At 39.5% G+C, this 23,931-nt stretch overlaps 1 protein-coding gene across 7 annotated transcripts in view; it reads left to right on the top strand.

Annotated features, from left to right (window-relative positions):
- Window positions 1-23,931, top strand: part of Psd3 (pleckstrin and Sec7 domain containing 3) — a 475,055-nt gene that overhangs the window by 143,014 nt on the left and 308,110 nt on the right. For 5 of the 7 annotated variants that reach the window (XM_060381869.1, XM_060381868.1, XM_060381871.1 and 2 more), the window contains 2 exons: window positions 15,635-16,718; window positions 20,530-20,925. In XM_060381869.1, the coding sequence (XP_060237852.1) occupies window positions 15,635-16,718; window positions 20,530-20,925 (1,480 nt within the window). Of the gene's footprint in view, window positions 1-2,874; window positions 3,327-15,634; window positions 16,719-20,529; window positions 20,926-23,931 lie in introns of those variants that run through there. The other 2 variants (XM_060381874.1, XM_060381872.1) reach the window with 2 other exon arrangements.

Here is a 23,931-nt window from a genome sequence, read left to right as displayed (position 1 = left end):
AAATTTACAGTTAATTTCTCAGTATAATTAAAGTAATTAGTAACTGGGGGAATGTAAGGAACTTGCCTCATGAAATCGATCTAAGATGAAAACTGATGCATAGTCCATGACACTGTATGTTACACTTGTGCAAGGATATCATAGTGCACCTCCACACTGATACCAGTAGCCATAGCTGTGATTCTACACTGATAAGGGAGGCACACAGTAGGGCCATGGTGATAACGCTGCCATCAGAAGCATGAGACTGGAGATGTAATCAGTGGAAAGGTGTGTACTCACAGCACACAGGCACACACAAAATGACTGATTAAAAATGTAGGAAAACTATCAGTCGTTGGGTTTGTAATTAAGGTCCGAAGATAATTTCTAAGCAATCTCTTAGATCTCTCTCCCAAGCTTTAGTCTGCCTCACTCTTTTCTTGAGTGGGAAGACTGGATCTAATGACACTATGGCATAGGAAAAAGGAATGTGGTCAACAGTAAATTCAGAAGTGCCTAAAACCCGCTGGGCCGGACATGTGAGGTGGCGGTGTGAAGTTTGCCTCTGATAAACGAACCCAGGGAGAAAGCAAGGTAACTGTAGATGAGTCGTGTTAGGCTAACTGCAAGAATGCATAAAGTCAGATATAATAGGAATACTACCAAATGGACCTAACGCTCTCAAAACTACATTTTCATCTGTACAAGGTTGCAGTTAGACTTGCTTCAGAAAAGATGTATACTGGGAGAATTTAACAAAAGGAAAGTACTGGTATAAAACCCAGACCTCAGCCACTGAAACTATACACAAACTTCAACCTTTAAATTGTGGATCAGTTAATATCCCATAAGCTACATCTATTAGAAAACTGAAGTGAAATAACTTGAGTTTATTCTCAGAAGTCAATAGGGGTGCAAGGTTCTTTGGTGGCTATAGGGTGCTCTTGATTTTGCCTCCCTTGCTTGTAGGAGGCTCACTATTCAGGACGACTGCTTCAGTTCTGGCCCCTCTTCTATAGCCCATGCTTAGGCAGAGAGAGCGAAGGCTGTCTATCCTATGCTTTCCCTTTGTAAGGACTCTTATGGGAAACTGATGACTTGTGATTTGCAGATTGGTGATTTGGATAAAGCCAACAATAGTTGTCCTTTCTGCTTTACAGTCACACCTCTGCCCCCAATCCTAGCAGCTTTTTTTTTTTAGTGTTTTGGAAAAGGAAGAACCAGACAATATAATTCAAAATAAGCCATTCAAGGTGGCACACGCCTGTAAACTCAGTACCCAGGAGACTGGGGCAGGAAGATCAGGGATTTAGGACTATCCTGGGTTATTTAGTGAGACCCTGCCCCTACCCTAGGCAATGGGGTTATTGGTAATAATAGTTATAATAATTCTTTGAGCTTCTGTTAGATATAGCTTCACATGTGAGTAGTTTATTTGTAGACATACTTTATTTACTCCTTAGAGTAACCCTGTTATTATTTCTATGGTGTCTATGGCTCTGAATGAAGATGCTGAGTGACAGTGACAGTGATGAAGTCTAGATTACAGATGTAGATCATATGCTTTCGCCACAGTGTTATGCTGGCCAGTAAGCTAAGTGCTCACAGCTTAGGGGGCAAGAAACTAAAGCTGGGCAATTTTAACCCATTTTCCAAGGTAAGGCAAACTGTGAATCTCAGCTTTTCAGCTTCCTTTCTGTTCTCCAGTCTGCTGTCCTTAGGTGCTCCATCTAATTTTTGTTTTCGTGTTTATGAGTTAGTTTTTTTGTTTTATTTTATTTTTTTTTGAGAGATGGGCCTGTTTGGTATGCTGTGCTTTCAAACCCTGAAAACTTCTTTCAGAATTCTTTCTTTAGCATGCAGGCTTCTAAGAGGTAGTGTAGCTTGGTGCTACAGAGGGTAAACGTCACAGCTGTGTCTGTCTTTGAGTTCCACTGGTGCCCGTTTTACTCATCTGATCTGAGAGGACTCCCACCTCTTTTGTATTTTAGTAGTCTCATCTATAAAATGGGTTAATAATAGCTATTCTTAAATATGATTATTAAGTTATTATCAAGCTATTCTAGAGGCTTCTGGGAGGAATAGAAGGAAGGATTCACAAGACAAAACTGCAGCTTCAAATCTAATTAGATTATTTATTTAAAAAATGAGCATTCTTAATTAAAGTGAATACATTTTCTGGCACGTGATTGCTTGCTGCTCACTGAGTGTGTGGGATAGAAAGAAAATAACTTTGAAGTGCCTGTGCTTCTCGTGCTGATTATGATACCGGAGAGGTACTTACTTTTTATTTTCCAGTGCTAGGGATCAAATCCAGGGCTAGGTAAGTGCTCTAGCAAGGAGGACCGCTCTCAGCCCAAGATGAGATTATGTTAATACTTATATCAAGTCCGAGAGCCAGTGTTGTTATTCACCATGTGTTAGGTTCCTGTTATTATTTATAAAATGAGTGCTTTTACGGAAATTGCTTGGAAAGTATTGTATGCACCCAAAGTACTATGAGTGATGTGAAAGTTTAAGCCTTTGCTTTTCAAACTGGATATTAACATCTTTGAATCTTTTCATGTCACATTTTCAAGCACTGTCAGTTACCATTAAATATTAATTTATCACAGGAACAGTAATGTAATCGTTAGTAAAATGACTGGGTGGCAGCAGCATTACAAGTGAGATAAGGACTGTCAGCTCTGGATTGATGTCACGGAAGCAGCTTTTGGGCAGTGTTTTTGCATTTGCCTCTTCCGTTGGAACAGCGTGAGAATTAGATGCTTTTAAAGGGAACCAGCCCATCTCAGTTCATGTGTGTCATTCCAGCATCAGAGAAAGTGCTGCATAATACTGGGATGACAGCCCCACCTCTGATGTCACCCGGGATGGTACGATCCTCTCTGAGCCTCTGCCGGCTTCCTGCTGCTGCACTGGGGGAATGGTTACATTAAAGCTAACTCCAGGCATCGCAGTTATCTCCTGGGAAGTAGTTTTCACAATTAGAGAAAAGCCATACGGTGGCTGTGTTCGGTAAGCTACCAAGGTAGAGAGCAAGTGAGGCTGAGCACAGCAGGAGAGCAGGCTGCTCTGCTTTTGTGAGGGGCTGAGGCAGCAGTTTCTGGGCTCGGCTCCGCTCTGGTTCCAAGTGCTCAAAGTGCTTCCATTTACATCACCGAGTGCAGTGCAGGGCAAGAGGGGCCTCCAGGAAATTTGAAACTAATTTGCTTCCAGTTGACTAGAACAGCACATTTTGCATTAGCTTGCTTCTTTTCCCGTTAACTTTTCTCAAGCGTTAAACTGATGAACTGGGCATTTTCTATGACCAATGGGTAACTGCTGGAGCTACAGTAATCTCTGTGAGTAACCTCTATTTGTAGGTCTATGCAGGCAAATATATTTAATTTATCTATCTCTTGTGAAATGCTGCTGTGACGTTTTCCGTCTGTATTATTGACTGCTTGTGTTGTCGTTGGGCCGTCCCAGTAGGAGACTTCTGGGGGCAAGCCCAAGTTCTGCTGAATCCTGCTGTAGGAAGAGCAGGCTGCATTCATTCTGGGGTATTGCTGCCAACCAGTCTCTATTTCCCCTGAAAACAGGAAGATCCTATGGGGGCCTCCAAACGCCTTTGCCCAGTACCTCACTTGGCTTTCTCTTGTAACATTTATTTTAGTATCTAATGCTGAATTTTCTAATTAAAAAAAAATTTAAATAGAGAGTAGAACATCATGCTTACCTAAAATTTTACATCCTCTCCTCCCTGGGTCCCCAAGCAGTTTTTCTAGGAACAGGGCATTTTGTCACGCTATAGAAATCAGCTTCCTTTTTGTGTTGCATTATAGAGGCAGAAAGGACACAGGCTACTCCTTAGTTTAGAGAAATGTGGTGTTGGATGGGCTAGGGGAGGAGTTTCTCTTAAAGAACCCAAGCTCCCTTTCGTCTGCATGTCTAAAGCACAGCAGGGCATCTAAGTAGCCTCGAGGGGGGTGGGTGAGGAGGCCCAGAGTGCTGTCACTGGAGTTGAGGCGGAGCTGTAGTGTCTGCAGGAAGTTACAGCAACTGTCTTAGGATTCCTCAGTGTGTCTTTCCTGTCTGTCAAAAACATTTCTAGTATTTTAAGATTTGTTTCTCTAAAGAAACCAAGTTTCAACCTTCTGTTGAACTTTCAATGGTAGATGTTCTTGGAATTTTTCAAGTCATGTTTGCGGAATGAGTGCTGATTTAAACACTTTCTCTACTGCACGTGAAAGCCACTGAGATAGCCAATGTGGACCAGCTTGGGCTTGATCCCAACTCTGGGCTCAGTGAGGATGCTTCTTCATCCTCAGGACTGCCTTGCAAGGCAGCAGTTAAGAGTCCGCAGCTGTACTTGGTTTTCACAGCTAGTAACTGAAGCTGCTTGGCACATGGCACTCATAATCATTTTTAAAAGAACTGTAATAGTATTTTGAACATCAATTTAAATTTTCTTCACTGTTAAATTTTTACTTTATAGGCTGGAGAGATGGCTCAGAGGTTAAGAGCACTGGCTGGTCTTCCAAAGGTCCTGAGTTTGATTCCCAGCAACCGCATGGTAGCTCACAGCTACCTATAAGGAAATCTGGTACATAATGAGATCTTGTGTATACATTTTAAATAAATAAATCTTAAAAAGATTTTACTTCATAAAATGCACAAAATTTATTCTAATATTAATTCTAATGTTACTACTCATTTGTTAACCTTAGCAAAAGAAGGCCTGCTCACATGCTATTACAGAGCTAAGAGTTCAGTGTGAACTGTTACTCTCTTCTAAAAAAAATGTAATTGTAACTAAAGAGTCAGTTTTGAGAGATGTTAAAACTAGGTATCAGAAGCGTACATTTTTAAACAGGAAGAAGGGTAGAACGTGGACAGAATAGATAAAATAGAAGAGAGAGAAGAGGTAAGGCTAATGAAATTTGCAGTGTGGGCGTAAACAAAAATGAGAAGTGGTTGATTACAGAAGAGCTCCTTTGCTGGGAGCGGTGCATGTACAGCTGCAGAGACTTTGTTCTAAAATGAACGGGCTGCTTCTTACCTCACTCTTCTGACCTTCTGGATGCTGTGCTGTGCGCTGCTCCGCAGCTTTCAAAGCTTCTGCTGAGATTGACCAGCATGGCGAGCCACTGCCACTCCTGTAGGGATTAGGACTGAATGAGGAAAAGTTGGTCTGCATCATTAGCATGGGGGGTTTAGTTTGTGGTAAGCACACATGTAACTATTAATCACTAGGGGAAGAATGTCCAGTTCTTTAAACACTCTGCATTTGTATGCACATGTTGGAAGCTTGTATAATGCTTGGTAGGTCTTTGAAGCACATGAAACCTTAAATATGCATTTAGAGAGCTGTCAGTGTCCAGAAAATAGTACCATCCAGTTTATATTGTAGTCTTCTCCAAAATGTGACTTTTACCAGGATGAAGAGTGGGTCCCAAAATATAATGCAGTACATTACTCACTTGGCAGTTTAGCATTACTCACACTCATTTTCTGATATTTTTATCATACCACATACATCCTCTACTGCTTGGTAACTGGATTAGATTACCCCTGCTTTGGTTTAATGATGCCCTTTCCATTGCATTGACAATGTGAGTTGTGCGTCTGTTTCTGGAGAGGTCATTGATCACTGCTTTTCATAGTTAAAGATGATAGCTACTTACAGGCAAAGTGCACTTGAAGTCTTCTTAATTCTGGAAGCCTTGATTTTTGTATTTGTTTTGTAAATGAAGCATTTGCCTCACAATCTTTAGGTAACAAAATTACAGGCTGAACGGTCAAAATTGACACTCTTTTCCCATCATTGCTTCTGCACGAGCCAGAAAGTTTTGCCTTTAGGTTGTTTCTGTGAAACTTCCACTGTTGAAATAATGAAAGTATTTGTAGTTCTTATATGTTGCTGCAGTTTGTAGCAACACACATGAGAAGGAGGGGAGCAGGTTTTCAGTGGTTTCTAAAGGACTGAGAATGTGATGATCTATAGTATTCTCAGAAAACAGATTATAGATTTAATTCAATCATCGGCAAATTGAATTTGCCTGTGAATTTCTTTTATTAACAAGTAGTATAGCCTAAACCATGAATAAGTAACTCTGGAAAAAACACTCTTTTCTTTAGGTTCTGAAAAACCTTAGTTTCTCTCAGACTTTATCTTTTAAACTCTCACATAATTTATTTAAGGACAAGTAGATGGCAATGTTCACATTTCTTTTTGGTGACGATCACATTTCCAATTTTTGTGTAAGTGTAGTCACTACCTGTCTGAGCAACAGTTACAAGGAGCTCTAAACTCAGGAAGAGCAATGTTCCAGCAAAGGCCCTTAATCTGTTTCCCTTTGAAAGGGATCCTGAATTGCTTGGTATGAGGGCAAACCCCCCTCAGAATGATGGAGCTGGAAGGAGAGATTTTTTGACCTCGGGAAACTTTGCTTGGTTGTTGTCTATTCTATTGATTGAACAATTGCAACTTTCAATTAGGAGGTAGAAACTTGTGATTTTTTTTTTTTTTAAGAATAAAATGTAGTCATTTAGTAAATATTGTCAGAATGACTTCTGTGTGGTGGTGTTGCTTCTAGGGCAGTGCTCCTCGTATTTCACTGAGTATGAGAGTCTCTGGCCTGCTTGATTTATTCATTCTTATCTTTATTTGTGTATGGTGTCTGTATAATACACGCACTTGGGTATACATGGGTATACCCGTGACAATTCATGCCGAAGCTTCAGTCTCTGTCTGCCTTATGTCTTGAAATGAGGTCTTTGACTTGAAAGCTTGTCATTTTTGGCAAGCCTGGCTGAATGTTAAGTTCTTAGAATCTTCCTGTTGGGACAGTGACATGGCACATGCTGCCAAGCCTAATGATCTTAGTTCCACCATCAGAATTCATTTGTAAGGTTACCGGAGAGAGCCATCTTACACAGCGTGTCCCATGAGCTCTAAAAACATGTCATGACACGCATTCTCCCAAACACATAAATAAATACATGGAAAACGATTAAAAAATAAAGCACATATGTTCACCCCTCTGCAGTGTGGGTGTTATAGGCACAGGTAGCAAAGCCTGCATGTGTATACGTGTGTGTGTGTATATATCTATATCTATATCTATATCTATATCTATATCTATCTATCTATATATTTGTGTGTAAATATTTTGCCTATATGTATGTAGATATACCATATTCATGTGGTGCCTATAGAAGATAGAAGAGGGCATTTGGGCCCAGGAATGAGAGCTACAGACAGTGGTGAACTACAGTACCAAACTCAACCCTCTGCAAGAGCAAACAGCAAGTGCTCTTACCACTGAGCGATCTTTCCTCCCCCATGCCTAGTTTTTGATGTGAGTTTTAGGGAACTCAGGTCCTTATGTCTGACCTGTAAGTGTTTTTGCTTATTGCACCATCTCAAAAGCTCTCACTGAAGTTTCTTACTTGAAACCCTCAAGATTCTGCCTTGGAAGGTCTGAGCATTGTTTTTGTGGCATCCTTCTGGATGTCTATGTTGCTGTCTCAGTATCATAGTAAGTACAAAGCTTTAGGACAGCACTTTCAAGTCAAACTTTCTGTGATAACCAAATGGTCTGTCTGTAGAGAATAGTTTGAGAGCTGGTTAATGATGATTATGGAATGCTGACTGAAGAGTTTTTAGATTTATTTATTTTTATTTAATATGTATGAGTATTTTACCTGCATGGATTTCAATATACTGTGTGTATCTCTGCTGCTCATGTAGGCCAGAGGAAGGCATTGGATCCCATGGAACTGGAGTTACAGAGAGTTGTAAGCTACCATGTGGGCATTGGGAATTGAACCCATGTCCTCTGGAGGAGCAACAAGTCATCTTTAACTGCTGAGCCATCATCTCTTCAACCCCTAAATTTTCAATTTTATCAAGTTAAATTTCAGTGGTCAAGTACAGATGTGGTTACTGTATTGGAAAACAGGGAGTTTATAGAGGGGTCAGTTGTGAAGTGTATGCTTAATGTTAACAGTCTTGCTTGCCTCGTGCTAAATTCTAGAAGTGTAGCTACAGCTGTCTCTATTGAACTGATCACCCAGTGAGCTCTGTCTGCAGGTAGTGTGTCCAGAAGGGATTACCAGCTTGTGACCCTCTTGATGGTAAGAGTCTTCTGATCTTCTCGGTTGCTCTTGTCTTCAGTGTTTAACTCATATTCAGTACACAAGAGAAACTGGCTGAGAAGATGAAAGGAATGAGCTCTCAGCATCTCCACTATCTATTCAAGCTGGTCTTTAGTTCTCCGGAGCCATAACTTGGGTGGTGTTTACATGTCCTGTTTTACTGGTATTTAAGGAGGCATCTTTGTTTTGTTTTCTCCTTGAAGTTCTCCTAATTGACATACCGTTGATTGTGTGACATTCTTTATTTCACTTATAAATCAGAAATGTCCATTTGCTATTCCCTACAGTAGTAAGGGACATAATGGCAAAGACATACCAAATGTCCTATGTTTTAAGTTCATATTCTAATGGTGACTAAGTAAAACAAGCTAGGTCCTCCTACTAAAAATAGTTGAGCCCAGGTTCCAGGAAACAAGCGTGGAGAATTCATAATTGTATACCCAAAGGATCTAGGCTGGACACAGCTATTATGTTACCTGGGGAAGCGTAGGTTCTGTTTCTTAGAATTGCTTAAGAAAACTGTTTTTCTCTATTCAAGCTTCGGTGACCAAGTGTGTGGTACATATGCCAAATAGTCCATGGTTGTTTTGTTTTTTCTTGAGTTTGCTAGCTAGAGAGGAAGAGCATATTTCATATACTGGTTCTCAGACATCATTCTTAGGAAGGCAGAGTCTCTCTGCAGCTAGCCTCGTGAAACAGGGTCATTTCCTCCTGATTGAAACACATTATGTTTCTATTCCATCATTTTATTACAGTTCTGTCCCTGAGTTGCCGAAACAGATGGCTACTTAATACAGAGCGAAAAGCAGTGTTCAAGTTGATCTTGTAACATTCAAAATTATCCAACTTCTTTCTCAGTATATTAAATCAAATAAAAAAGCCAGTGGGTTTATAGAATACAGAAAAATAACTCTCCTAAATGCCAGGCAACATTCTTTATTGGAAGTCTTGCCAAATATACAAGGTAGTAGATAAGATTTCAGAAAGAAAAAGACAGCTTTTAATGAAATAAAATTCCCTCCTAACTGTATTTTTTCAGTGAGTGTGAAACTCTTCTCCTTCCTTTCACTTTCTTCCTACCTGTATCTTAGACTACATTTACATTATTTTAAGAGGGAAAAAGGACTGCAGTTAAGCTCTGCACCTGGTATTCCAGTTTCATGGCTTTGTGTCTTACAGTTGGGTAAGCGCTAAGTTCTTTTCAGTACTTAGGTTTGTGCTACTTCAGTAAGGCTTTCTGCAGGAAGAAACTGTTAGCATTAGACTGCTGGCTACAGTGTCTATGGTGGCTGTGTATGGGGGAGGGGAGGAGGCATTTCAAGTCAAGTGGTTGGATGTAGGGGAAAGGGAGATGATAATAGGTGTGGATAGTACCTGAAAAGTAGAGCATCCTGGAAGATATAGCAGCTCCCTGCATCTTTGTTCCAAGCCAGCCCCTTCTGCCTCAGCCTTTCTCTCTGCTTTTGCCCAAGCCTCTGGTTATCCCAAATCTGTTTTTGCTCACACTCTCCCACTTTGGTTATCCCTCTGTTTGTTACATAACAGCTTATTGATATAAAGGTTTGCTGAATGAGTGAATGAAGGCCAGAAACAATAGCAAAGCAAAACCTTAAAGTAAAGTAAAATTTTTCTCATTTTCTTTCCTTCTCTTTAAGAAATAATCATACTAGTATAATGATTTCCATAGGAATTACTTTATTGGGATAAATACAAAATTCCAAGTAAAAGGTCAGGAGTGATATTTTACAATTTTGTTTGTTGTGAAAGGCAGCGGTGCTCAGAAGCATAATCAGCAGAAGGAAGCAGATCTTGTGTGTATAACAAAGGGCTCCTTCTTTTGCATGGAGCAGAACTCCTGAGTCCTGTGACTCGTCCTCTGTGTGTGGCATGCCATGAAAGTTGCTTGAATGCAGAAACTTCTGCAGTTAGAAGAATATTTGTTTTTTGTTATTTGCATTAACTTTACTGCTATGAAAAACAGTGACTTCGATACCTAGTAGCATCTGAGTCTTCTGCAAATTTATCCTAAGGAAGCGGAAGACTGTCAGTGTAGTCCAGTTGTAGCTCTGATGTCGTGCTTTGTTTGATACTGTTTTTCACATCTTAGTTAGGTCTCAGAATATCTTTGTCCTTGGCTGTTTAGGTCAGACTTTACTTATGAAAAGGTAAATGGCACTTATGAAGTCAGTTCTTACAGGACAGCAAGCTTGGACATGGAGACGTGGGGTAGTGAAGCCTGGGCGGAATCGTGTAGGTCCTTTCTTTCACCTGCCTCATTGCTTTCATCTTTTAGGCTTGCACCAGTTGCCAAGCTGTGTCAGGTTTCCTGCACTTGATGCATTTTCTTTTTCTTTCCGAGGGACATTCTAGTACAACTTCTGGAACTGCAGGGAAGGACTTACCACATTCTTTGAGACCCTGTTTCTCTATTTCGCTTCTCTGGGTCAGTGCTTATTTTGTAGACAAAAAACAAACAAACAAACAAACAAAACAAAACAAAACAAAAAAACAAAAAAAACTAAGGCAAAGTGGGCTCCCGATGATGTCAGTTAACACTTTGCTCTTCTGAATGAACTTCACCATAGTGGATTTGGGTATGTCTATGAATTTAGTGGCCCTGTGGTAGAGTTTCTTAAAATACCACATGGTGTCTGTTTGGGGGATGAAAACATGGGTCATGGGCCCTTCTGCTCCTCCAGAGGAACCACTTTGGCCCCAGCCGCAGTGACGGGTGGCTCACGACTGCAGCTGCAGGGTGGCGGGCATTCACACAGGCAGGCCACACGCCCAAACAATTTAAAAATCGGTTCTGTTCAGAGCTCACAATGCGGGTTAATGTTATGCTCCTATTTTGTGTATATGGACAGCTAAAGTCCTGTTGGCATTTCCGGTGAGGGAAAGTGCTTACTTTCTTTCAAGAACTGGCTATTAAAGGATGATTTAATTAAAGGTAGTGAATTGGAATTAGATCTGGAAGGATAAAAGTAACCCGATCATTTCAGGTGAGAAGTATGTCAAGTAAAAAAAAGATACTGAACAAAGGCAAAGGATGGAATATAAAGTTCAAAATATCCATGTGCTCAACTTTATTTCCAGTATATGTCAGAATTTTCAAGTTATGATGCCTGACACCATCCTTCAGTTTCAAAGCAGGGACCTAAAATTGAAAGGGCAGCTGAGAGAGACTGTAGGTTGGGACTGGAAAGATGCAAACCTCTCTATTCCCAGATATTCAGGTGTTTTATGAGCAAAACCTCAGGAAACGTATAAAATACCATGAGATCTAAAGCACAAGCTCAGAAAGGTAGTTGAGTCCAAGAGTAGTAAGTAGCAGCCAAAGTTACTTCCAGGTGGTAGAAATGCACAGCCTAGAAGTGAAATTTTTAGAAATCGACTCAATATTGTCAGTAAGAATAAAATAAACTTAATATGATAATTAAACTTGTTCATAAAACTAGAAAGCATATTTGAAAGAAGTTCAAGAAGAAGAATTACTGGCAGGACAGCTCACGTCACAGTGATATGGCTAAGAATGTAGTACACAATAGATTAACTGCCATTCCTGTCACCAGCCGTGTGGTAAGTTGATCTTCAACTCATACAGGAGACGTAAGGGACCCAGAGTGGCCAACATAATCTGCAGAAGGAAGAGCAAAGGAGAGAGTCTCTAAGTTCCACACTTTACCTACTTCAGAGCAGCAGTGATTAAGACGAAGTATGCTGACGTGTATAGCTCAACGTGATAGAGTGCAGAGTGAAAATAAGCCCTAACAGTGTTGGTCAATTGAGTATTTACAAAGGTATCAAAGCAATTCAGTGAGCAGGGAGAATAGTCTTTTCAGCAAATAGCACTGAGACAACTAGATGTCCATATGCAGTAGAATGAACTTGAATCTCTGTGTCATACCACACACAAACATTAACTTAAAATAGCTAACCCTATAAAAGCTATTAAAATAAAATAAGACTATTTTTTTAACCTTGGATAGGATTGTGGTTTGTTACATATAACAAAAGATAAGCAAAACAAGGGAAAACAGGTAAGCTGCACCTTAAATCAAAATTATAAACTTTCATAATTTGAAAGATGCTGTCAATCAAGTAAAAAGACAACTTATAAAATGTTTATAAGTTTTTGTAATTAAATAGTAAACGATATAACTTAATTGTAAAATAGGTAAAAGATCTGAATAGACAAGTTTTTAAAGAAAACATACAAATGTCCAACCCATGGCAAGATGCTCCATGTCATTAGTTAGTAGGGCAGTCAGAAGCATGGTGAATGTGCTTTATTCCTTGTATGGAGGTTATCTGTGATCAAACACAGGCACCAGTAGAACCCTCGACACACTGGCAGGAAAACCAACTGGCATAGTTGCTCTAGAAAGCCATTATACATTTAAGAAGAAAAAAAAAACATTAGAAATACACTTACCAGCTGACTACAAAACTCCACATTCAGCCATGAGACCTTAAGCTATATGTTGACTCAGAAACAATTATACAAATTTGTTACTTATAGCCAAAGGAGGAAACAACCCCAAAATATTTATTAGTTAATGGGTGAATAAAGAAAATGTGTTATTCTGTATAATTCAATATAATTTGATGAAAAAATGTGATAAAATTCGGACATGTATTACAACTTGAATCATCTTGAAAATACTGTTGTTGTGGCATAAATAAGAAGAAAATGTCATTATATGAACATAATTATATGCAAGTGTTCAGAGTCTCTGTGTTCACAGCGGTAAAGAAGACTGATATTTATTTCAGGGGTAAAGGAGAGAGCACAAAAAAAGTGATTGCTAATGGATGTGGGATTTATTTAGAGGGTCAATAAAATGTTTTGGAATGAGAAAGTGGTGATCATTACATAATTTTGTGATGTATTTAAGACTACTTAATATTAAAAGGGAAAAAATCAAAGTCCTATGTTGTTATTTTTTTTTAAATAGCTTTATATTTGTTTTAAGACAGGTTTTTCTGACTGGCCTGGAACTTGCTTTATAGACCATGCTCACCTTGAACTCATTGTGTTTCTTCTGCTTCTGCTTCTTGAGTTCTGGGATTAAAGGCCTACACTGTCATGCCCAGATACATTTATAACGTTTCTAGAACTTGCTCTCTGACAGTTTCAATCAGGCATAAGGCGCATTCTGATTATTGTAACCCCACTCTCCAGCCAGTCTCCTACCCCCTTACTCCTGCTTCTTCCCTACACCTCCCTTCCTCACATTCATGAATGTCATGGTTTTTGAGACCCATTGAGTTTACCCAGAACCATCTGTGTGGCTGTGGGTTTAGAGCTATCCACTGGAGTCTGGTGGGCTCTTCATTGCGTCCACAACCAAAGACTGACCACCCCTGTCCCAGAATCCATCAGTAGTCAATAGCTCAGCAAACAGGGATAGGGCCAGAAGGCCCTTCCCTCATCTACAGTTGACTATTGATAGGCTCAGTCCTGTGTAGGCCTATTGCAGACAGCCACAGCTTTGTGAGATTATGATGTACCCAGGAGACAGCACTTCATAGCCCTTCCCTCTGTCTTTTCACTCTTAAATTCCTTCTTGCCTCTCTTCTGCAATGATCTATGAACTTGAGATGGGGTGGCATAAATGTCCTGTTTAGGCATAAGCAATTGTCATTTCTCAGCACCTCAAACAGCCACACACCTCTACATTGGCATGTTCATTGTAGACAGAGGCTTCGCTTGATGAAGGCAGGCAGTAGCATTTGACTTCAGGTTTAAACGTAAATATTTAGAGGCACTCACCTGCACTTCTTCCTGAAAAACTGAAACTGTTAATATATTTCCCTAGGAAAAGGGATATTAGTTATTTAGCTGCCTTCCTTTGTAAAGCCAAGGATTCCTTTGCAGAGTTAGGGAGGTATATCCTATCATTTCTGTCAAGTGAATTGTGAATTCTTCAAAGGTGTACCTGATATTGTATATGCTTTGATTCTAATTTAATGTTGAAAAATATTTTGAATTGTTCTAAGTAGATTATAAAACAACACATATGCTCAGATATAGTATTACTATTTTACAAAATTTTAGTACATGAGTAATACCATAACATACGACAACACATGCTTTCAGGTTATCTCATTTTGTTGATGCCTCGAGCTGAGCTGAGTTGTTCATGCAACTTCTGTGGGTATATTCAGTCATTCATTTACTCTTTTGCTAAAGAGGAAGCTTGTAGCTTGGCAGTGGCTCAAAAGTAATGGGTATTTTCTTTCATAAAGTAGAAGGTAGTACACCAGAGATAAGGATTTTCCTGATACAGTAACAAAAACCATGTTCAGAGGGCGGTTGGATACTTAGGCTGACCTAACTGAGTGATTACCCATAAAAGCTTTTATTTAAGTATGTTGTTTATCAGAATGTCCCTATTCTCAGGTCTCAATGACTAGTATTAGGTCTCAATTTAATAGGAAAATGTCAATTTGATTGATTATAAGCATCTGAATTAAATACTGTTTTCTTGGTTTTATATACTGGAATTACTCATATGATACAGCTAAATGTTATACAGTTGGTTACTCTATATGTGGATCCCCCAAATGTTGCACTCATGGGACAGAAAGAATGATGGTCATTAGGCTGGGGACACAGGTGGGATGATGAAGGCGTCCATCAATGGATACAAAATTTCAGTTAGATATAAATTTAAGCTGTCAGTTTTACAACACAGTGACTACAGTTAATAATGACTACTTGATATTACTGAAAAAGTAGATTTTAAGTGTTTTTAATAAAAACACATACATGTATATATATATATATGCTAACTATGTGAGGTAAGGAATATATGCTTATTAGATTAGTCATATAGATGTGATATAGATGTTCATCAGATTACCTTGAAATATGTAAATTACTTCTATTATAATTAAAATTATTAAAATACAAAATAATTACACAAGATTTCAACTAGAAATTAAAAAATCCTCCCTAGCACTGTGTTTCTTCTTCATTTTTTCACTCCACTGTCACTCTTTAGAGAATTTTAAAAATGTTTCCCTCCCCAGAAATATGCCAGAGAAGAGCAGACTTCTAGCCGGAAAATATTTACTAACTTTAAATAAATCTTGCCTTTTTCCAAGGTTCAGCCTCAGATTTCATGGCATATTGGGTTAGGCTGCTTAGGGTTATGCCCTGCATCAATATTTATTATTTCACCGGTGGTATTTGGATAATGATGCTTACTGTAATTTTAATATTTATGCATATGAAGGCCTGAGTTCCTACAGCCTTATTTCTTGGATTTCATGAGAAGTAGGGTTAAATTTGGAGTGAGTCATTAGACTGCCTCTTCCTATGTGGAAGCTTCTGTGTTGATGTGAAAGGGGCCACTGCAAGGTTATAAGAAGTGTGTGTTACAAGGTTGGGTGGAATGAAACAGTAAAGAAAATAAGCATTATTGAGAACTTAATATGTATGATACTTACTATTACATACTAGACCTGATGTCATGCTTCCATTCTGTCCCATTCTTAGGTGATCATGGAGGAAGCACTTTACTCCCACCGACTGTCACAAATGAATTTCCAGAATATGGGACCATGGAAGAAGGAGGAGAAGACCTAAGAGCCTCTCTTGATTTTGATGCCAAGTCTCTGCCATGCCACCTCCCAGGGCAGCAAGCAGTCCACCTTCTTGCTGGACAAGACTCTGCACTCAACAGTGTTACAGAAGGACCAAATGGCGCCCCTCACTGTCACCCTCAGGAACAAAGTTTACAACCCATTGACTCTTTAATTTCTGCTCTGAAAGCTACAGAAGCCAGGATAGCTTCAGGAACATTTCAGGCTACAAAGGTACTGGATAAAGATGATAATTTTTCGGTTCAACAGGTGGACAAAGAGCTGAGTACTGCCAGTCATAAGCCAGAGAGAGCCCATAGGACGTTTCCTGCCAGCCCAGAACAATCGCCAGATATACCTCTTTCAGTGGAAGTACCAACAGAAGAAAATTTCTCTTTGCACATCCAGGAGGATCTGTCTGCACTCTTACCTGAAGAAGCCCAGACACAACGGTCCCAAATAACTAATTACAGGAGGCAAGGGCCTCTCCGTGTTCAGGAGCCAGCAAGTCCTGTGTCATTGAGTTCAGCAGGGAGCCATAACCCTGTGGACAGAGTGGGTGTTTTGAAAGCTCAGAGGTCTGACTTTGAGAGAGTGCATCCTAGGGCATGTGATCGGGGTGGCTTCATGGGGCGCCAAGGCAGGATCAAACATGTAGAGTTTCAAGGAGTGGAGACAAAGTGCACAGGAGAGAAGGTGGAGACCCAGCATCCTGTAGGCTTTGAGACATCACCAGAAAGGACAGCCTCTTATGTGAGCAAAGAGTTTGCCAAAGGGACAAGCCGTTATCGATCAGCTGCTGGTGTGTGCAGTAATTCCGTTCATTTAACTGGGAGTGTTTGGGATGAAACCTGGAAAGCTCCTTCAGCAAGGCCTGGCACAAGCTTAGGGACCTTGTTCCCTACACCTCTTGGTGGGAGTGGAGAGGATGAAGTCTTCCTGAGAGAAAGCAAAGAACACCTAGAGGGGAGCCTTGATACTCAGGCAGATAAAGAAAGGTAAGTTCTAGACTTGTCATGCAATTGGTGATGCCTGGAGCATGTTATAGGAAACCATTGCCTGTGCCTGGTGTGGGAACTCAGCACACAGTTCCATAGTCCCACCTTAATAGTCAGTTCACTATGGAAGATTTAGTCTGTTTACCTGGAGCCAACTGATATTTAAAAATATCAAATGAAGGATTCTAGAAACAAATAATTCATGTTTTATATAACTTTTTATCACACTGTGTTGTTTCAGTTGTTCTATTTGTTATGATTATTAAGGCTCTTACTATGGCTTATAAGAAGTAACTGTATCATGTATGTATAGTAATGACATATTTGGGAGTCATTCTAGTCTTCGGGTTTCATACCAATGGCAATTTATCCCTATGCTTAAATGGGAGGGCTGCCATACTTATTGTCCTTAATGTCATGGAATGGAAGACAAATTATGGTAATCTAGTTTCTTCTTAGATTACAAATTTCTAAAACAGAAATGTGATCATGCAATAAAGTTGTCTGTTAGACAAAGATCAGGGGAACAACGCTGAAGAGACTGACCACTCAACTGTGGAGATACAGTTTTGACATGAAAGATTAAAACTTCGTTGACACATCCTATGTAGTCATTACAACCCAATCTGGCCTTCTTCTGAGTATAAACAGTGATTCCAGTGCTGCCTGCATCCAGCCTGTAGTATGGCCTACTTTCCTGTATGGACATAGAGGTTTGGGCCATGCAGTCTCTGTGGCTTGAAAGGACATCTCAGAAGGTCAGAGGTAGAACAGACTCCAGTTCCTTTGTTCCTTGATATTCACAAATGAATCTCTTCTTGTCACAAATAGCCTGTGTTCTGATATATTGTCTAGGTAAGTCAACTTGGCATTTTCTGGCCTTCTGCAGCATGTCTCACGTCTATGCCACCTTAGAGCCTGGTTATGGAAGACACAGCTATCTCTCTTCAGTCCCTCTGAGCACGTCTTATCATTGTTTTTGACAAGTCATTTGTTGTATCCTATACTAGTATATTTTGAATGTTAGCCTTCTTTTCTTCTGTCATTCCTCATTACACATGTTTTAGAGGTTCTCAACCTGGGGGTTGAATGGCCCTTTCCCAGGGGTTGCCAAAGACCTTTGGAAAATGCAGATATTTTCATTATGATTAATAAAAGTAGCAAAATTACAGTTGTGAAGTAGCAATGAAAATAATTTTATGGTTGGCAGTCACCATAATATGAGGTGCTGTATTAAAGGGTCATGATTAGGAAGGTTGAGAACCATTGGTTTATATAGTAAAAATTATATCTGTAAAGACTGAAGGAGTTGGGCAGTGATGGTGCACACCTTTAATCCCAGCACTTGGGAGGCAGAGGCAAGAAGATCTACAGAGTTTGAGGCCAGCCTGGTCTACAGAGTGAGTTCCAGGACAGCCAGGGCTAAAACAGAGAAACCCTGTCACAAACAAACAAACAACCAAATAAGCAAAAAAGAGTGAAGTTGTATGTATATGTGGGGGTGGGAGGAGAGAAGAGGGAGAGAGAGAAGAGGATCCTTTTGGGTGACTACAAGGATCACAAAAGCAGCCTTCTATTAAAGACAGTACATAGCTCTGTCTTTACATCACTCTGACATGCACACTTTTACTGCTATTTAGACTAGTAGTTCATTGTTCCCATTCTCTTTTCTTCTCGTCCGTTTTTGTCTATAAATATTCTCAAGTTGCTTATTGTGTTCCCGGCCCTGTTAGATGCTGTAAATTAAAAAATGGGGAACTTTGTCTATAGACATTAGTGTGAAGTATGAAAATTAACCACATAAATACTGTCTAGCTACTGTGAAGGAAAAAAAGAACAGCGATCTACTGGAATGGTAAACTTGAAAGGCAAGAAAGAGGCTTATTCAGGTGGCAGCTCGGACAATATCTTTCTGTAAACATGTTAGTTATGTGAGACTTGAGAACTGAGGGAGTTAGCTAGACAGAAAATGGGGAATGAGGTTTATATAGGATTTTTGTTTTGAGATCAACGGAAAGCCATTAAGAAGTATAAGCCCAGAAAATTATTTGGTACAAAGTGGAATGACAGTAGGCTAATACCAACAAAGACAGTCAGTCATACTGTTATGTGTGGATTCTGGTAATGCATAGGATTTATTGATGAGATGTTTAATAGATACTTCCTACTTCAGTTTTATTCCTATTTATAGGAACCAGAGGTCCAGAGAGGTTAAGTAAAGTCATCTGAAATTACAAGCAAGTAGTCAACACAGCGGCACTTCAGTTCCATGTTTTCCTGATGCTCTGACCACTGACTTATCTAAGCTATCTGAATGTTCATTTTAATATTCAAAGAACATCTGGATATTAATTTTAACATCTGTATGACAGCTTTGGTGCCCCAGTCATTTATATTAATGCTGAAGTTGTATCTAGCTTTTTGTATGTTTGGCTGTCTTTCACAAATGGCATGTTTATTAGCTTTTTAAAAAATTCTTTTACTTTTTTAAAAGATAATAATTTTCCTCTTTCCTTTACCAGCTCCAAACTCTGCAATACACCCTTTCTTGTTCTCTTTGAAACTCATAGTCTCTTTTTTCATTAATTGCTGTTACATACATATATATGTTATATACCTACATGTTAAATGTTTATATATATATATATATATTCTATGCTTGTATTTATCTATCTAGGAATATATATATATATTCCTAGATAGATAAATACATATATATATATATGTATATATATGAATATATATATATATTCCTAGATAGATAAATACATGCTGGTCAGTCTGTATAATGCTACATGTATGTATGTTTTCAGGGTTAACTATATGGTGTTGGATAACTAATTGCTAGGAATGCCAAGCTACACCCATATAATCTCATGAATATGACTGCATAAACATGAGCTGAACAGGGACAACAATAGACAGGTTAATATGGACAGGGGCAGGGGTGGAAAAGCCCAGGGACCCTAACCTTACTCAAAGGACTAAGAGCAACTAAGGAATACAGAGAAACAGTCCTCTCCAGAGAAAAGCATAACAATTGTTTGCTTTGCAGAAGTTAATCCTCAGCTGTGACTCCTAACTCTCTGAAGTTCCACTTTATGTCAGCAGAGGGCAGCCGCTGGATTCTGGCAGGGTGTTCCGTGGTGCATCTGGTCTTAAATCAGAAAGTATTAATAACCAGCAAAAGTTCAGTGCATTTTTACTGATCATTTGCTGCGTCAAGTTTACATGATATTTATATGGTTCTTTTAAAATTTATGATGATAGTTGTATGATCTGGGTATGGCTGATTGAAAGGAAAATTTAGTATTTTATTCAAATATGCACTATAAAAGATATAGGAAACTAGTTTGAAACTTTAATAACTTGTCTATAGATTAGTGACAAGTGTATTAAGATATTTTTATATTTTATCCTGGTTTTGGGGATTTAGCTTCGTAATTAATAGCACATGTTCTTCAGAGGACCTGGGTTCAATTCCCTGTACCCACATAAAGCTTTACAACCACCTAGAATTCCAGTTTCAGGGTATCTGATGCCCTCTTCTGACTTCTGTGGGCTCCAGGAATGCATGTGGCACATACATACATTCAGGAAGAACACTTGTATCTATAAAATAACCTAAAGAGAATATGTTAATTTAAGTAGGCTTCATATCTTTCTTCTCAAATGTGTTAAGAAGCCATAAGGTAAGTGAATATAACAGTTACATTCACACAATACTATCTTTTTTATATGGTTGCTTGAAGTCAGGAAATGAAAAGAAAAAACTTAATATTGAGAATTGTTGCTTTTACTAATTTTCCAGGTTTCTCGAACAAGAGGAGCACCTCAGGGGAGGAGATGATGATATTCTTGAGCCTGGATACACAGAGGACTCCACTGATGTGTACAGCAGCCAATTTGAAACCATTTTGGACAACACTTCCTTATACTACAGTGCAGAGTCATTAGAAACGCTGTACTCAGAACCTGATAGCTATTTTAGCTTTGAAATGCCGCTAACTCCGATGATACAGCAGCGCATTAAAGAAAGCGGCCAGTTCTTGGAGAGGACCTCTCTGGAAGGACATCAGGATGTCCTGAGTGTGTCAGCAGATGGCGGGATAGTGATGGGCTATTCTGCGGGGATCACCAATGGACTGCATGATTCTGCCAACTCTGTCTACACTAAAGACCCTCAAGAGATTGCCTTCTGGGGAAGGTAGCAGTGCCACTCTCATTAATTCCATGGTTGTGGTTTTTGTACTATTGTCTCTTTGGGAAATCTAATGTAGGGTATTTAAAATGAATTTTGGACAGTTTCTGTGGATGTAAGCAAATGATGTGAGTAAACAGAAGTTTGAGATTCAAGAAAAGATCAGCTCTACTATAGTGGTTTGTCACATTGGCAAGCCGGAGGCATTTCCCAGGTTACCAAATATGAATGGATAGTTGTACACATAGTTGTATTGAGTAGTTGCTTGATCTGTTGCTGCAGGCTGTAGACCGTGGCTGGTGCTATAGAAAGAGCCTTTAGTCTTGCATTGGCAAGGGGTTTATTTTTTCTGTTTTACCATTGATACCAGCTTGAGATTAAATGACAACCTAGGTAGGGCAAATGCTCCATGGCTGTCATCTGCCATCATGTGTATACTTACGGATATCCATCATTTCACTTGTTCTTGCCTGCATCCTTAGTTCATCTGCCTGCCATTTAGCATCTCAGCTAGAAGGGACTGCTAAACCTTGTAAGTTTTATGAATTTAGTTTTGAAATGTGTTTTTTATATGTGTATGTGGAGATGCTGGTGGAAGGAAGGTTCAATGAGGATAAAGTATTTTAAAGGTATATAAAAAACGTCAGTGCTCTTTTTCTTTAGTTCTCTTCACATTACAGGTTTCTAGTAAAGCTGTATTTTCTAACAGCCTGCTCTGTGTTAGAATTTTCTATAATCATCACAGTTCTATGATCTTTTGGAGGGACAAATTCAAAACCAGAAAATGTCAACACTGTAGCCATGTTTCCCTGTGAAATAGATAGCGAATGACTTGTTTCACAGCAAGACATTGAAAAGTACACAGGGTATCGAAGTATAAGGTTTTGGTCCAGTATATGTGTTCATTCTGAAACTTGGTTTAATTTTGTTTTCAAAATTGGGATAACAATGCTCTGTGCACTGTATAGCTATGGGATTTAAGGGCTTCATAGAGCTGAAAGCCCCTAGCACAGGGTCTAGCTGCTAAGTCCATGTTTAGATTTTCCATATCATGAAGAGTGGTGTTGCTCTCATGCTGCAGGCTGTAGGCATTGGCCGCTGCTATAGAAAGAGCCTTTAGTCTTGCATTAGTAATACTAAATGAGGAGTGTCCCTCATAGAAAGATGTGTCCAGGGATATCTCACTGAGAGAAAAGTGCCCCTCCTCCCCTCCAGGAAAGGAGACTTATGAGAGCAGGAGTATGCCTGTGAGCAGAGTGTTCCTGAAGCATCTCTGGCTGGGTTCTTTTGGAGAAAGTATCTGTCTCTCAACAGGGAGAGCCATTTTAGGTGTTTTGTTTTATTATGATCTCTTGGTGACTGCAAATTTTGATAAAATGCTGTAGACTGTGTATATAAAAAATTCAATGTACTTCCAACTTTCTGGGAGCATATAGAAGTTGTTTATGTGGCAGACAAAGTCAGGTCAAGAACTACAGTGGTTCAGGCTGTGATATTCTACCACAGGAGTTACAGGAAAGGAACGTCAGTGAGACTAGAGCCAGGGGCAACTCAGAAAAGGCTGGATGAAAGGCTTATCTATTTCTACTTCTGTGCCTAGACAGGGAGGAAGGAATTATCACTTAGCACTGGCCTAATTAGAGTTATTATTGCTATGATGGAACACCATGACTAAAAGTGACTTGGGGAAGAAAGGGTTTATTTCACTCACAGTTCCATGTAACAGCTAATTATCAAAAGCAAGGACAGGAACTCAAGCAGGGCAGGTACCTGGAGGCAGGAGCTGATACAGAGGCCATGGAGGGGTGCTGCTTACTGGCTTGCTCATTCTGGTTTGCTCAGCCTGCTTTCTTTTAGAACCCAGGATCACCAACTCAGGGATGGCACTACCCACAATGGGCTGGGCCCTCCTCCATCCATAACTAATTAAGAAAGTGCCTTACTGCCAGATTTTATAGAGGCATTTTCTCAATTGAGAAAATTCCTCCTTTCAGATAACTCTAGCTTGTGTCAAGTAGCTGTAAAATTAGCAAGCACAGGCCCCAGTCCTTAGTGTGGACACTGTTAAGTAGTTAGAACTATTGGGACCAATTAAATCATGATGAGGCTCACAACAGATCTTCTATGCAAGAGGTTTATTAGGTGGATATGAAGAGAGGGAGGGAGGTAGAGCAGGACATGATGGGGAGAAAGAGAGGTGGGGGGCGCCCCAATAGAGAAAGGACCAAGAGAGCAAGAGAAGAGAGGACCAAGAAAGAGACCACATGGCTGGCTGGTCCCTTTAAGGGGCAAGGTAACCATGCTTTCCAGGTGTGGCCACCTGGCTGGTGACACATGATGACATCATAAGTTGCTAGGCAACTCAGAAGCAGGTTTTGTTCCAAAATCCTAACAAGAACGCTCAAGTATCTTCTAGTGGTTTAGCATGTCAGGTTAGATAATGGTATCCTTTGGGCTGTCTTGATTCAGTTGTAACGTGCCTAAGGCAAAACAAACAAACAAACAAACAAACAAACAAACACAAATCCCAGTGCAGAAAAGAAGCATTTTAGAGGAGTGTCTGCAGGACCAGTTTGATAGAACATTTTGTTTAGTTTTCTTTGAATTGTCTCAAGATAATAGATCAGATAAAATAATAACATAACAACAACAACAACAAAGGTAAAATATCAGTGTCCTAGTTTGGCTAGTGGAATTACCCAAAGCTGTGTGACTTGATAGTGACAGATCCTGTACTTGACTTCAGGCTGCTGAACTCCTAGACAAGTATTTTCACTGTCCTGTGTATCCATGTCTTTTATATAATTATTATTTATTCCGATACAATGATTATTTCTTTGTTCTCCTTTCTTTCTGTACAGACAGATGTTCGAATATGTCCATTTTCAAGAACACAGTTCCAAATGCTGAACCGGTTGCTACTGTTTTTGTTGTTAGTGGTGTGTTGTATATGTGTGTTTGTATGTGTGTGTGTTTGTATGTGTGTGTGTGTGTGTGTGTGTGTGTGTGTGT

This window comes from Meriones unguiculatus, chromosome 4 (assembly GCF_030254825.1).
Source record: "Meriones unguiculatus strain TT.TT164.6M chromosome 4, Bangor_MerUng_6.1, whole genome shotgun sequence".
Taxonomy (NCBI): domain Eukaryota; kingdom Metazoa; phylum Chordata; class Mammalia; order Rodentia; family Muridae; genus Meriones; species Meriones unguiculatus.
Note: the sequence above shows the minus strand (reverse complement) of the source record. Positions and strands in the feature narration are given on the sequence as shown.